The following is a 15,446-nucleotide window of genomic DNA, read 5'->3' as shown; positions in this document are numbered from 1 at the left end:
AAATTTAAAGTAAATCTTGTTCGAATGAATATGATTTTATTATATATATAAATGTATTTTTCTTTTCTTTTTTTAAATCAAAGAGATAATTGAATCAAAAGCAATATATTCAGTTGAATTTGCGCAATTCACTTAAGTCATACGTCTGAATAATGACAAATGTGATGACAAAATGAATATAATCTTTCTTCATCCTCTTTAATTCTATATAATAATTTTCACATTATAATTTAAGGGTGATTTAATTTTCACATTGTTTGTGTGTATATATATATATATATATATATATATATAAAAGTATAATATGTCAACAAATTTAATGTTAAAGTAATACCTTTTAGTATAAAGCGTATATGCTCGAGGATAAAATTATAAGAGGTCATTTGATTGCTTTGACATCAAATTTAAAGTTATATTTATCTTATATTTAATTATTTGTACTAATAAAAATTGATATAAATTTTATGTCAAAGTTTTTATATGAATTAAATGGGATGTATCACTGCACAAAGAGTCTACAATTCGACCATTTTCAATCAGAAAGTTCATAAATAAATGTAAAGTTTAAACTAGATGTGCTCGATTGAATATGATCTTATTGTATGTATAGAGGTAACTGAAGTAAGATAAGCAAAATTAGTTGAATTCGCACAATTCTCTTTGTACATTTGAAAGTAGCGGAGTCTGGAAAACATACGAATTAGTCGAAGGGAATTTAACATCTATTATATACACATATAAAAAATAATATAAAAATAATATAATTTTTCGTACGGGTGTTTAGATGAACCCTGAATGAATGGTGGCTCCGCCTGCATTTGAACATCAAATCTATTGACAAATGGCAAGCATGCAACGGTGCATACGTAATTAGTTTGACCTAAGAAAAGTGTCCACAAGGCTGCTTTTATGAATTTAGCAAGAAAAAAAACTAATGTTGCCTCCCCTCCAATAAATGGAAATTATAAATCTTCGTTAGCTAAAAATATCTCTCAATTATTTAAAATAAAATAAAAATATCCTTTCTTAGTTTTTTTTGATTAATAATATTTTTTCGTTAAATTTTTTTGCTCAAAATTATCACTCTCTCTAATGAGTGAACACCAAGCATGTCACATGAACAAAAAAACGTCACTTAGACCATAAAAGTCAGCATCCACGTGGAAAATCCTTCAATTTCATACTTCTAATTACTGTTTTGGCGGCTTTAATTTATTGGGTTATTAGATCTTGAAGTGGCTTAGCTTACTATTGGTTTCTTGAAGTAGCTTGAAGCATAAAGTGAATGCAGAAAATGCATTTTATGTGAATGGTGTAGTATTTATGTTTGTTTGTTGATGACCAAAAAATGCATTAAGTGGCTTATTGTTAGGTTTTGATTGTGTTCTATTTTGATGCTAGGCTTTGTTTGAGCTGTTGTAATATTCAATAATTTTTTTTTTCTAGATGTTAGATATGTTTCTCTGGGATTTTCCATGTGGACGTTGATTTGGACTACTCAAGTGATGTTTTTTGTCCACGTGGCATGTCTAGTGTCCATCGTTAGATAGAGGAGTAATTTTAAGCCAAAATTTTAAAGGAGAAGTATTTTTGGATCAAAAGACTAACAAAAGATATTTTTGCTTCATTTTGAATAGTTTAATTCAGAATACTTTTTTCCGCCTTTTTTATAAAAGTAATTATCACATTATATTTCGAGAATAATTTAATTTCCATATTTTAATTTGTGGATGATTAGTTCCCAAACCAAACTGGGCCATAAAGGATTGAAATGTTAAACATGATGATAAAGATATATGAAGAAAATCTAAGTCCCAATACTGAACAAACCTTAGCCTAAAATTTAATGCAAAAAATTATTACAATGTGTTGGGCAGCTTAAATGGTGCCACTTATATATGAAATAAGTTAGTGTTTGAAATGAAATGAAATGAATTGTTTTGATTTAGACAATTGATTAAAATCTACAGTTTTATACTTAGTGGGTTTTATCTCCGATCCATTCACTAATTGGCATTCAATCAATAATCATAATTACTGAGGGTGGAGTCTATGTTTATCTTTTAGGATAATAATTATTTTGTTTATTGGATTCTAGATAAACTAATTTTTACCTATAAAATATTAAAATGTTAGATTTTTAATAAAAAATATAAAATTTAAGCAAAAATTATTAAATTCTAGTTGTGGCTTCGCCTTGATAGCTACTCATCTATAATCCCACTACTATTGTTATCAAATAATTAGTAAGACACTAAATATGACTTTTTGAGTTTTCTTGAATGAACTGGAAACTTCAGCGTGTTCTTTTTAAAGTAATAAAAATAAGTAAATCAAAAGAAAACAAGGAAAAGAAAATATAGAGACATACATAAGATGGCAAAAGAACTGGATTTTCGGGTCATTCAGAAGAAGGGGAGTTTCAAGTATCTAAGAGCAATGATTCAGAAAAATGATGAAATTGACGAGGATATCATGCACCGTATTGATGCAGGGTGGTTGAAATAGAGGCTTGCTTCAAAAGTCTTATGTGATAAAAAGAGGCCTCTAAAGCTTAAAGGTAAGTTTTACAGACTGACAGTCCGATCGATTATATTGTATGAAGCGGAGTATTGGCCAGTTAAGAACTCCACGTTTAAAAGTAGGAGGTGGCGGAGATGAGGATGTTGCGATGAATGAGTGGTCTTACCAGGAAAGATAGGTTGGGGAATGAGATTATTCAGGAGAAGGTGGGAGTTGCTTCAATGGAGGACAAGATGAGAGAAGTGAATTTACATTAGTTCGGACACGTGATGAGGAGGGGCTCGGATGATCCAGTATGGAGGTATAAGAAACTGGCTATGGATGATTTCAAGTGAGGTAGAGGTATGCCGAAGAAATATTGGAGAGAGACGATTAGGCATGATATAGAACAGTGACATCTTATGGAGGACATGACTCTTGATAGGAAGGTATGGAGGACGCGAATTAGAGTAGAGGGTTAGGGGGTAGGGGGTAGGAGTGTGTCGGTAACAGTAGGGGAGAGTGTTTTGTTTGTGTTTGAAGTTTCTTGTTCGTGGTGTTTGAGTGATGGCTATGATTTCGAATAGATAGTTTAGCTAGCAGTGTGAGTTTATTTTGCAAACTGTATCAGTTTATATGCATTTTATGTTTTGTGTTTGTTATACTGTAATCGGTCGTAAGCCGAGATTCTATCGAAAACAATCTCTCTACTTCACCTGAGATAATGATATGGTCTGTGTACACTCTACCTTCGCCCAGACCTCACTATCTGAAAATACACTGAGTATATTATTGTTGTTGATTTGACTCTTTAAATTTCGGACTTGATTGTTGCATTTAAATTTTTTTCCTTTTAAAATTTAAGATCATGATGTTGGGAAAGTATAATCAAAATAAGATCCTTTTTTAAAATAAATTTTCACCTGTGTCTTTAATCAAATAAATTATTAGTAACACTGCAAATAAAATTAATTTGAGACCCTAGTGAGAATTTTATTGTATACTCGTTTTCCTCCTATTTTTGCTAATCCAAGGAAGTAAATCAATCTTTTCATAAACATATTTTTTATTTATTTTTTAATAACTTTTCTCTAACTAAACTGTGGTTGATATTTGTTCTTCCTCAGATTGAATTAATTTTTGCCAAGTTGTCAAATATACATAACGAGCCAAGTATGTGTCTCTTTTCCACTTTAATTTATAAACTTAAAATAAAAAATAAAAAATGAGGATGCTATTCATCAATAATTGAATTCTAGTACCATCTACATGGAGATGCAGGACATTTGGTTCATCCAAATTCCAATAACTTTGACGTTTTAATTGGTAAAACAATTATTCCTATCGTTTATTTTTACTTATTCAATATATTAAAAATACACACTCACATTTACTTATCTAATTTAAAATTCAAGAGATAATTTACAATTAAATAAAGGAAAACATATTTAGTTAATTAGAAATCATTTCTTCATAATTTTCCTATGCCAGACTTATCTATGCTGTTAATGATTTTTATTTTTTTTCACTATTATGCAAGTCGATCAACAATACTATACAATATATTTGATCCACATAATTTTGCATTAAAATTGAACAACCGCAATTTCAATTTTTAACATTATTTCATAGAGTTTTAAACTTTCTAAGTTACAGACTCCGTTTTTTTTTTCTTTGGTATTGTACTACTAAAATTCAATACCCAATAACTTCTTATGGAGTTTTAAAATGTATAAATAACATAAATACCAAAGTCAAGCAATTTTCATGAAATTTTGAACTACCATAGTTTCGTTCCAATATTTTTACTCAGTTTGAGTTGAGTCAATTTGGAAATTCCATGAGAACTTTTGTGAGACTAACAAACGTTCAAAATATATTTTTAGGATTAAGAGATTGAAAGACGCGATTCAAACTGAATAAAACTAGAGGGATTTTTAAGGATAAATAAGTTACATAGGAAACATCCTTATGCGCAGCTAAGGTTTAAATTGAATTCCAAATGTATGTATTTGTATTTGATGTGTTATACTATATATTTTTACATGTATTTGATGATATGTCTTTTATGTCATAATATGTATGTGTATTTTATATATATTTAGCTATATAGTTGAAATGTTTTCATAATTCTATTCAACAATTATATGTTTATGTATTGGATGTCATATGTATTTACAAGATGCTTTTGTATTTGTATCGAATGTTAAATTCGAGAGATAAATATAGTTGATCATTAAAATAGCTACTAAAATGTAGCAGCGAATTGTAATTAGCCAAAGTGTAACTAAGGATGCTGAATTTTGCTTACAATGTTAGGCAAATGTTTATTTCCGCATTAAAAATTTTGGAAAAATAACATAAATATACACCTTAACTTGCTGTTTTTACACAAATCTCCACTCATATAAAGTAATTACAAAATTATCAACTAATTATTTATCTTCGTTGGATGAATCGGGAGCTAATTATGTATTTCGACAGACCCAAAATCAAAAAAAATATATCGGGGGCTAATTATGTATCTCTACAAAGAAAAAAATGTATATTCGTTGGATGTATTATGTATCTCGACGGACCCAAAATCGAAAAAAATGTATCGAAAGCTAATTATATATTTTTAGTTAAGAAAAAATATATTTTCGTTGGGTGTATCGAGAGCTGATTGTTATCTCGATATTTATCACATATAGACTCATTTTTTGAGTTTTTTTGTCAAATTAGTGGTCCAAAAATGAAAATTTTGTCAAAATTTTCCATCATAAGGCCCTTATCATTCATCCAATTATTATTGGGCTTTCAGTCATTGGGCTTTGAACCTGAATGTTAGTTATCTCAGGCCCAAAAACAAAACAACCCATTTGTCTCCAACTTCAAAGACCAATTAACCAGAACAAAATCTTCCTTCATTGAGAAAAAACCCTCCAGTTCCATCACATTTAACCAAAATTTCAGTATTTTTACAGCTGATTTTTTCGAATTAATCCTTCAAAAATGGCTTTCGAAGGCTCAAAGGCAATGAAGAAAGAGGAAATTGACGAAGGAGAAAGCATTGGGTCTCTTGTGAACAACAAGAAGAAACCTAGCAACAACAATGTTGCTTCAAAATCTCAATCTATCAAGAATGCAAAAGTGAAGAAAGAAGAAGACACAGATGATGATTTTGAGGAACCCATTTCTAAAAAAAGTCCAAAAAATGTTAAGCCCAAGAAGGAAGAAAAAAACTCCAGTAAAACTGATAAAGTTGGTAAATTTTTTTTGTGCATTTTTGCTGTGTTTGTAGTTTTTTTTTTGTAAAGTTGGTATTATTTTGTGCATTTTTGTTCTGTTTGTAGTGTTTTTGTATAAAGTTGGTGCTATTTTTTTGTGCGTCTTTGTTCTGTTTGTAATATTTTTTGGTGTAAAGCTGGTATTTTTTGGTGTTTTGTAGCATTTTTGGTATGAATTTGGTATTATTTTGTGCATTTTTGTTCGGTTTGTAGTGTTTTCGTATAAAGTTGATATTTTTTGTGCACTTTTCTTGTGTTTGTAGTATTTTTTGTATATAGTTGATATTTTTTGGTGCATTTTTGTTATGTTTGTAGTATGTTTTTGTGTTTGTATTATTTTTTCCTACGAGGTAGAGGTAAGATTTGCATGCACTCTATGCTACCCGGACTCCACTTGTGTGATTTCACTAGGTACGTTGTTGTTTTTGTTATATTTGTTCCCTTTTTAATTGGGTTTATTTGTGCAGAAAGTTGTAAAGAAAGAGGAGGAGGATAAGAAGAAAGGAACTAAAAATGGAGACAGCATTATGAAGAAGAGGGAAAAGAAAGTCTATGACTTGCCTGGACAAAAAAGAGATCCTCCTGAAGAAGTATGTTCCTTTATCTTATTGTTGTGAATGCATTTGCAAAGAGAAGCACATTTGTAGCTTACCAAGGGCATGAACTTAGGTAGGAGGTTGTGGATGATACGGATTAGTAGGGTAAAAGGCTAGTAGATAGTTGTGCGCTGTCTCCTTTATCCTCCCATACTAGTAGTCGTAGTATTTCTCTTGTAGTTTCTTGTCCGATTATTAATGCTATCTTGTATCCCCTGTCTCTTGTACTTCGAGGAAGTGTGTTCCTTTATCTTATTGTTGTAAAAGCATTAGGAAAAGAAAAAAAAATGCAGTTGCAGCTTACCGAGAACATGAGCTTAGATATGAGGTTGTGGACGACCCAAATTAGGGTTGAAGCCTAGTGGATAGTTGAGCGTAGTCGTGCTTATCCTCCCATACTAGTATTCATAGTATTTCTCCTGTAGTTTCTTGTCCTTCGATTTTTGTTACTATCTACTGTCTCATCTCTTGTACTTCGATTATTGCACTATTTTTGTTGTAGTTACTTTTCATTTTTTAGAGTGCTTTCTCATGCTTTCTATAGTCTTTTGCCATGATTTATTTTGTTATTCTTTCGATTCGCTCTGATATACTTTTCTTTGAGCCGAGGGTCTACCAGATACAACCTTTTTACTTCCTAAAGTAGGGGTAAGGTTAGCATACACTCTATCCTCCCTAGAGTCCACTTGTGGGATTCCATTGGGTATGTTGTTGTTTTTGTTGTTGTTATTCTTAATCTGATGGTACTGTTATATTTTGGATTTTCAGAGAGACCCGTTAAGGATTTTCTATGAATCTTTGTACCAGCAAGTGCCAGAAAGTGAACTAGCAGCTATCTGGTACTATAACATTCTTCCTTTTAAAAATTTCTGGATAAATTATTGATATGTAGCTCTGTTGCCTTTTGTGTTATTGAATATTCATGAAGCTGTCTCTAGCTTCTTTCAGTTACTGATTGCTTGAAAAAGAGAACCTTGAATGTTATGATACCGTGAAGGCTAATGTTTGTTTTTGTCCTAACAAAGTGTATGTTATTCACCTGTTTGATGCTCTCTAGCTCATGCTTTCATTTAGTCAAACACCTCATTGAATGACTATCTACTACTAAATCTAAATTGGTGAGATAAACAGGCTTAGATCTGTTCATTATCAGACTCAGAGTAGGGGTAAGAAAGTTCTGTTTTTTGCTTAAAGATTCCTCCCAAGTCCCAATGGGGGCATATGGATTCCCCTTAGATTGCATGGTTAATATATCTTTTTTTATTGTACAACGGATAGTGCAATAGTGGAAACACGAGGTGTGTGCTTGAATGTGAACGTGCATGAAAGTGCAACTAGGCTGGAAGCAGCAAAGGAAACATGTGAAGTAAACAGTACTATGTCAAAAGAATAGCCTTCAAACATGAACTTGCAAGTCTTTTTTTTTATTTTTGCTTTTTTTTTTTATAAAACAAAGAAGCATCAGCATGATATAAGTGGTACATCTAGAACTGAGATGCTTAGTGAAGTTGCTAGTCGAGTTAGTATCCATTGGACAAGGAATACACAGCCAGTTAAGTACAATATGAATTTGACTACCTTAGTCCTAATCTAAGAGGTTAAGCTTGCTATGATCAATCTAATGCAGTACTTTAGTTTGAAGATGATGATTTCGGGTGTTGATTTGAACATAGGAAATAATGAAATAGAAAGTATAAAGATTTGTTTTAACTTCATTGAAACTTCTGTATGGAATGAGAAAATGGATAGTTTCAGCCTTTTGACACTATATGATGAGTTCAGCTAACTTCTGACCTAAATTGTGATGTGTAAGGTGGAAAATTTTCTGGTAGTGCATTTTGCCACTTATTGACTATGGTTTAAAACATCCTTATGTGAAGCCGTGTGTTACTGGGCACATGCTTTTACATAAGGTAAAATTGCCACCAAGAATAATTTGTGTTAGTCATGAGTGTTGGTAGTGGTTATTGTGCAAATTAGTATTTGTGTGCGAAGCTTAAGCATGGGAGATTTCCGTGTGAATTTGTTGGTTGATGTTTACACTAAACTGTTTCGTTATGTTCAATCATATGCCTTTTGCATGCATGAAGAATGATCTTTGGGAAGATTGGTAGCATCTCTTTCTTCATTCAACCGATAGAGAATAAAAGAGTCATGTGAGTTTAGACTATTTAGTTGGTGCATTTGACAAGATTTTGTCAAATATGGTTCAATAACTTCAACCAAGATTCACGGTTTACTTATGGCTGTTAGCCATTCTTTATATCACCATGCTTAGACGTCACTTAATTATTTTGTGTCCACTATTGTAGTTTGATGCTAAAAGCCTATTTTATTGCTCACCTATTCTCTGATACAAATAGCCCCTTCTCTTTTTGTCTCACCAAAACAAGCTTTTGTGGATTAACACATTGAACTAGTTTCTCTAATGAATTCGACTGGTGATCTTATTCTATAAATGTTGCAAAATAGAGCTGTCCGAGCAACGTCTATGCATGAGTAGCTCCTCAACAACCCTTTTGGCCATTGGCGATACTACAGAAAGGGTCTTGATGGATCCTCATTCTTCAAAATATTTTCTTGAAAAACTTAACAACCAAATCCAGGGTCATTAACGTTTTTGAGAACTATGTCAACCACGCCTTTGCTGTTGAGTTCAAGTAATTATACCCCGTCACTGATGTTCTTGCAGGATGATGGAGTCTGGTTTGCTTCCCAAGGACTTGGCGAAGAAAGTTTTAGAGAAGAAACAAAAGAAGTCCCAACAGCAAAAACTTGGTTCACCTATGAAAACTGTTGTGACTGTGAAAAAGACCACAGAGTCTGTCGTTACTATTAAGAAAAAGACCACACAGTCTGTCGTTTCTGTTAAGAAGAAGACATCCTCCTCAACTCCGCTATCAACACAGAAAAAGAAAACACCAGATTCCGGAGCTAAATCAAAGCAGCAGTCAAAGAAACGGAAGATGAAGGATGATTCATCTGAAGAAGACTCAGATGATGATTTCGTTGCCTCTCTCAAAAGCACAAAGCGACAGAGAGCATGTTGATTTCTCTTGTATTATTGTCTATCGACTAATGTCTTAAGGTGTTTCTGATTATAGACGCAAAATTAACTAGTCGCCATGTTCTAGCAGAGTTTGTCATGGCTAAAATCTTCTGTAGAAGTTCCAATTGATTGCATCTCAATTTCCAGCTACTTGTAAGATCTATTTCAGACAGTGAGATTTGGAGAAAATCATTCCAGAATCATTGATCTATTTAGACTTTCTGTTCTTCTTTCGACTACAACTAATACTAGTTAGTAGTTTCCTGTTTTAATGTTGTCAAATGTTTTTCTAACCAACCTTAAACTGAAGTTGCTATTATAATTACAAGATCAAGAATAGACTAATCTTTGTGCAACTACCAGAACTGTTGAAAAGCATTTGATGTAATATATATAGTCCATGTAGAAGCTGGATAAGTGCTTTGTTCGACCAAGTATATCGCCTTGGGGTGCACCAATATTATTGTATCCTAATGTTTTTTTTAGTTTCCCATCCGGTGTTCGGTGTCCGCATTGGAGCCCCGACTAATTCGGATCGCGCGTTGCAGGCAGCGCTCCTAACAGAGTTTTCTCCATACCCAGGGTCGAATCCTCGACCTCTGGTTAAGGGTGGAGCAGCCCAATCCACTGCACCACAACCCATGTTGGTGTATCCCAATGTTATTTATCAACGTTTTAAAAAGCAGGCGCGTGAGGTGATCCGTTATACATAGCACGGGGTGAGGTGTAAGTTTCGAAACATAGGGTGTAAATCTCCTGAATATACGGGGCATATATCTTATGTATCTTCAATTTTATAATTTCTTTACTGACAAATTAAGCAAAAGTAACATTTGCAATGATTCTGCAAATAAATTTATATAAATGACCAATAATATAGAAAAAAAAAATATTAAAGATTTTTTATGCCTCATCCGAAATTTGCCCCAAAAACGCTTTTAAAAATATTGATACAAATTACAAATAATTGAATAAGATAACGATAAAGAATAAGCTATAGAGCGCCCAATACTTTTTCAAGTTTATATGATATACGTAAAACACACATGTTTAGGGACAAATATGGTAATATATGAAGCATTATATATGGTAAATATATAAGTTATACGCTCCTAATTAATTATGGTTCCACTAGGAGTATTGCTCAGGAATTTGGTTAGTTTTCATGTATAAATAGATGACATTATTATTATTATTATTATAAAAACAGAGGTGAAAATTCTCCCAAATATTATTTTTTTCACTATGGTTGATCATGTGGATTTACTAGCAGCACAATGTAACAATTGGACGGAAGATGAGAAAGACGTTATGGATATTCTGTTAAATTTACCGGAGCTTATAGAAAATTTAACAAATTTAAGTATTAATTATGGTCAAGATCAACTTGTTCCTTGGGGTTGGAAAAAAAGGAGGTCTGCCGTTAACTCTCCGTTAACTCCGTTTCCGTCACCCGTTAATTCTCCGTTACTGTCAGCCTCATCTTCTCCACCACGAAGGTCAAAATTAAAGCCTAGAGTTGCACATACTAAGGTTACAATTTAACTTACTTGTCCATGCTTAATTAATTAATACTGTTGTGGGAATTATTATTTATACAACAAGGATTATGATGAAGTATTATTCGAAGTTAATTTTATATTATATTGTACTTGTGAGAATTAGCTGAATTTCACATGTTAAAATATTTGTGATGAAAGTATGAATTTATCATTCAAAATTATCATTAGTTGTACTTCTAATTGGAGTTTCACTGAGGTTAAAAAGACAAATAAATTTGCAATTCAGAATTTTAAGGTCATAGATTCTGAATTGCGAGTTTGAGCTAAAGCTATTGAGGTCCACAACAAACAAATTTGCCAATTTAAAATTTTAAGTAGCTAGATTCTGAATCAAGTGTTTAAACTAAAGTAACTCGTCTTTGTTGAGGTCAAGTACAAACAAATATACAAATTCAGAATTTTAAATTTTAAATTGATAAATTCTTTCTTTTGAGAAACAAGAATAGAGTACAATTTTATTTGATCTCTTGATTCTTCTATACTATTTGACGATTCTTAATATCGTATTTTTTTTTAAATGTATAAAGATTTGGATTTCATCTTCATGAGATTTTGCTCAATAACTTTTATTACTGTTTCACCATTTGTTAGTAAAGGCTAAAATTTAGATATTTTGTCAGGTAGAAGAGTACTTTTGTTAATCAATTTCAACTAAACTAATCATTTTGTAATTTGTAGTAGTATCCAACAAGTGAATAGAATAGTTTTAATGGTCGTTAGATTCTATAATCCCTATTTTGTAGGTGTCCATATTTGAGACTTATTCTTGTTAGTATCTTTTTCTACTATATATTAAATATGTCATCTTGTAAGCCTATTTAAAAAAAAAAAAAAAATTAATTCTCATACAACCCCTGTGAAATAATCTAGAATTTATTGTTGTTGTTGTCGTCTCTTCTTCTAATTTATGCTGATGATTACTATTTTATCCAAACTTAAATAATTTGTGTTATTTTATGTAGGAACAATTTCTGCAGGAAATTAATGCGTTAACACAACGTAAAAAGGTTTACCAACGGATTGTTCTTAATTTTCTCTTTCGATAATAATGCTTTCAATTTTCTTAAATTTGATTTAACCGTTCAATATAATAGTACTACTCCTATTTATTATTATTATTATGCTTATATATTGATACAATCATAACCAGTTTATAACAAAGTCATTTTTTTTTTTTTTGACTGATATAATGATATCTGTAGGAGCAGTTGGTGGAGGAAATTAATGAGTTAAAACAAAGGAAAAAAGTTCACCAAGAGGTAGTTATTAATTTATTTTTTTTCTATTTAAATCTTTTCAATTTCCATAAATTTGACTTGATCGTTCAATATTATATATTTTTAGAGTATTTATATCTAAAAATTACACAAATGCACAACTTATGTTTTCAATATTACAAAAAATTCCAACTCTCTAAACATATTACAAAAATCTCACATATACACAGAATGTTATGTATATGTCGGCTATGTCATATATATTAATAGGGAGAGAGGGTAAAGTAATTAAAAAAGTGGGAGATAGTGTAATTACTTTTAAAAAGTTGGTATTTATGTTATTTATACTTATATCTAAAAATTCAAATCAAAATTGAAACAGGAGTTGTTCAAGGTCCAGAGTCACAAAAGAGACAAATACAATTCAACAACACGTTGAAAGAGTTAACTGCTAGATCAGCAACTTTGGCACCCAATGAAATTTCATTATAACGAAATTTTTTTTTAGAGAAATGTCGTTATATATAACATATAATAGGAGTGATATAATACGAAAAATTTGCCACTATGATGATTGTTATAAAAAGATCTGGTTGTATATAAATTAGTTTATCTTCTAATCTTATCATCTGAGTATTAATATATATATCTCTCTTTAACTTATTTATCATTGTAATATTCGTGAGATGACAAACATTAATATTACCTATAAGTGTGGTTGAATTGGTGCAATATGTGGTATTTCATAAGGAAGATCAGGGATGATTTTTTTTGTTAACACATTTTTAATCGAATGCACCGCACCGGACTTGCTTAGCCATATAATATGTGATTTGCAAGCTATTACACGCAAATAAATTTACCTAATGCACATCCGAAAGGCAGAGATTGCAATTTTCCTTAAATTTCCAAAAAATAAGGTAACATAAAGCTTTTGTCTAATAATTACCATTAGACTATTGTGTATTTGTGTTGTTAGTTTAGACTAGCCATGATTTTATGCAATGTCAATATAATTATTCCAAATTCTCAAATTTTATTTTGTTGGTTTTTCATTCGGTATCCAGTGTCTGTATTGGAGCCCCGATTAATCTGGATCACGCGTTGTTGGACGCATTCTCTCTTAAACACACTCTCTTATTGTTCTCTAGACTAGAAAGACTTATATCTCCGATGTGGTTTACAAAATTATGAGTTTTTCCGGAAATTTCAAAAAAGAAAAAAAAATTAAAAAGAAGGAAAAAAGAGGTCAGTGGAGCTTAGAAATTATAGATTCGAGTGAATTTATTATTTTGACAAACCTAAATATGTATATGTAAAGCATTAATAATAAAAAAAGTTTAAAACTGAACTCATAATTTAAATTTTAGATCCAACTTTCCTTTATCATCCTTGTGTGTGAACATAAATTAATGGTCCATAAATTCCGACGGTTTGAAGTTTCATTATAGAAAATCTTGCCATCTCGCATAATTACTGAAAATTTCAAATTTGGGTTTGTCGAGATACATAATTAGTTTCTGATACATTCAACAAAGATACATTTTTTCTTTGTAAAGATACATAATTAACTCCCGATACATTTTTCTTGATTTTGGGTCTGTCGAGATACATCATTAGCTTCTGATATATTCGACGAAGATATATGCATAATTAGTTGAGATTTTTGTAATTATTGTGTAAATATAATAAATTACGGTGTATGTTTATGTTATTTTTCCTAAATTAATACTAGTATTCATATAGTCAACTTTAACTAAACCAAATCACCAAAGAAAAAGCTTCATTAAGCTGTAATAGCAAACCAAGAACAAAGACCCTGTAGCCCTTTTGAACCTTTTGCACTTTTAAACACATCTCCCCAAAGTTTATTGTATCATTTATAATATATCCTCTTTTTTTGAAGAAAAAAAAAAAAACCCTTTAAATCTCCCAAACATTTTAACGTGTTTTATAGTCTTACCCTTTTGAACTATATGCCCTTACAAACTCTCTCTTTAGATTATTGATCTTTCCCTTATCAAAAGCGGAGTTAACACAAATACAGAGTTTGAGTCAACGTTATTACATTCTATTGAGCCAGTAAGTGCTAATCAGAGGCGGAGCTACCCTTCAAGTAGGGGTTCATCCGAACCTTCTTCATCCTGGCTCCGCCACCTGTGCTAATGTGGTTCCACCCTTGCTAGTAGTTCCATATGCCTATATAAACGAACTTATATCTTCTCTTCTTATCACAACTATTTTCTTTGATCTGCAAGTATGGCATATAACATTACAATTTCCTTGTACAATATGATATGCTACTATAATTCCCATTTCTTTCAATCACAAGGAATTGCAAATTCACCCCATTCAATTTTTTCCCTACTAATCTCATTGCTTCTCAATTTTCTTCTATTAAAGTACCAAAACCAAAATAACACACCCTTTGAAACACACCCTAAATCTATCTATTGTGCCATAACAAGTTTTCTTTCTTATTCCATATTACATAACATAGAAAAAAGATTTTCTCCACTAATTACAATTAGGTACTATGCCTATATTTTTGTTCATTATTATTCAATGTTGTTGTTTGGATCCTTGTGTGTTGCATCTTTGGGGTCTATTTTGCTACCAGACTTAGCTAGTCCTGTTTTGTATTTGCTTTGTCTCATGCTTCCTATTTCTGGCTTACTACATTTGGCCTACACAAACATTATGGTGATTTTTTGGCCGAGGCATGACCAGAGGAGGCAAGTGTATTTGCCAATGTTCTTTAGCCTATGGAGGTTCATGGCTTGTTTCCACCGTATTCGCCGGCGATTGGATCTTCCATTGTAGTAAAATTCAGGGGTCGATCTAGCAAAGAAGTTATGAGGTTCGATAGAATTCAATGACTTTGGTCCGAACTTTGTCCTTATGTTAAGAAATCAGCTCTATATGTATAATAGTTTATCTAGGACCTAAGAAGAGAAAATGTTGTACTCGTCCTATGTGTTTGGTACGAAGGAAAATGTTTTCCTAGAAGACGTTTTCTTGGAAAATTAGTTATTTTCTTACTTGTTTTTCTATGTTTGGTTGATGGATGGAAAATATTTTCGAAAAATATTTTGTAGTGTTTGGTTGGTGAATGAATTTTTTTTTTTAAAAAAATGCATTTTAATGTTTAGCCAAAGTGTAAAAATACATTTTAGAAAAAAGATTTTTCTTTTTGGTGGTGGGAGGGGGATTGGGGGCTAGTACGGGGTGGGGGTAGGGGTAGGGGAGTA

General features: G+C 31.6%; 1 protein-coding gene across 2 annotated transcripts; it reads left to right on the top strand.

Moving 5' to 3' along the window:
• The first annotated feature begins 5,385 nt into the window (after positions 1-5,385).
• Positions 5,386-9,631, top strand: LOC107866879 (probable replication factor C subunit 1). 2 transcript variants are annotated; one of them, XM_016712886.2, is made up of 4 exons: positions 5,386-5,745; positions 6,239-6,361; positions 7,136-7,206; positions 9,060-9,631. In XM_016712886.2, the coding sequence occupies exons 1-4, from the start codon at positions 5,497-5,499 to the stop codon at positions 9,415-9,417; spliced, it is 801 nt and encodes a 266-aa protein (XP_016568372.1). In that variant the 5' UTR covers positions 5,386-5,496; the 3' UTR covers positions 9,418-9,631. The 2 variants fall into 2 exon arrangements, with proteins under 2 accessions (XP_016568372.1, XP_016568373.2); XM_016712887.2 differs by having other exon boundaries at positions 5,407-5,749.
• Positions 9,632-15,446: the final 5,815 nt, after the last annotated feature.

This window comes from Capsicum annuum, chromosome 4 (assembly GCF_002878395.1).
Source record: "Capsicum annuum cultivar UCD-10X-F1 chromosome 4, UCD10Xv1.1, whole genome shotgun sequence".
Lineage (NCBI taxonomy): Eukaryota > Viridiplantae > Streptophyta > Magnoliopsida > Solanales > Solanaceae > Capsicum > Capsicum annuum.
Note: the sequence above shows the minus strand (reverse complement) of the source record. Positions and strands in the feature narration are given on the sequence as shown.

What these genes read in the sequence shown, in the direction of transcription:
- LOC107866879 (XM_016712886.2), top strand. Translation starts at nt 5,497, where the DNA reads ATGGCTTTCGAAGGCTCAAAGGCAATGAAGAAAGAGGAAATTGACGAA. An exon ending in ACTCCAGTAAAACTGATAAA is followed by an intron (nt 5,746 to 6,238) that starts GTTGGTAAATTT and finishes TTATTTGTGCAG; the next exon opens with AAAGTTGTAAAGAAAGAGGA. An exon ending in AAAGAGATCCTCCTGAAGAA is followed by an intron (nt 6,362 to 7,135) that starts GTATGTTCCTTT and finishes TTGGATTTTCAG; the next exon opens with AGAGACCCGTTAAGGATTTT.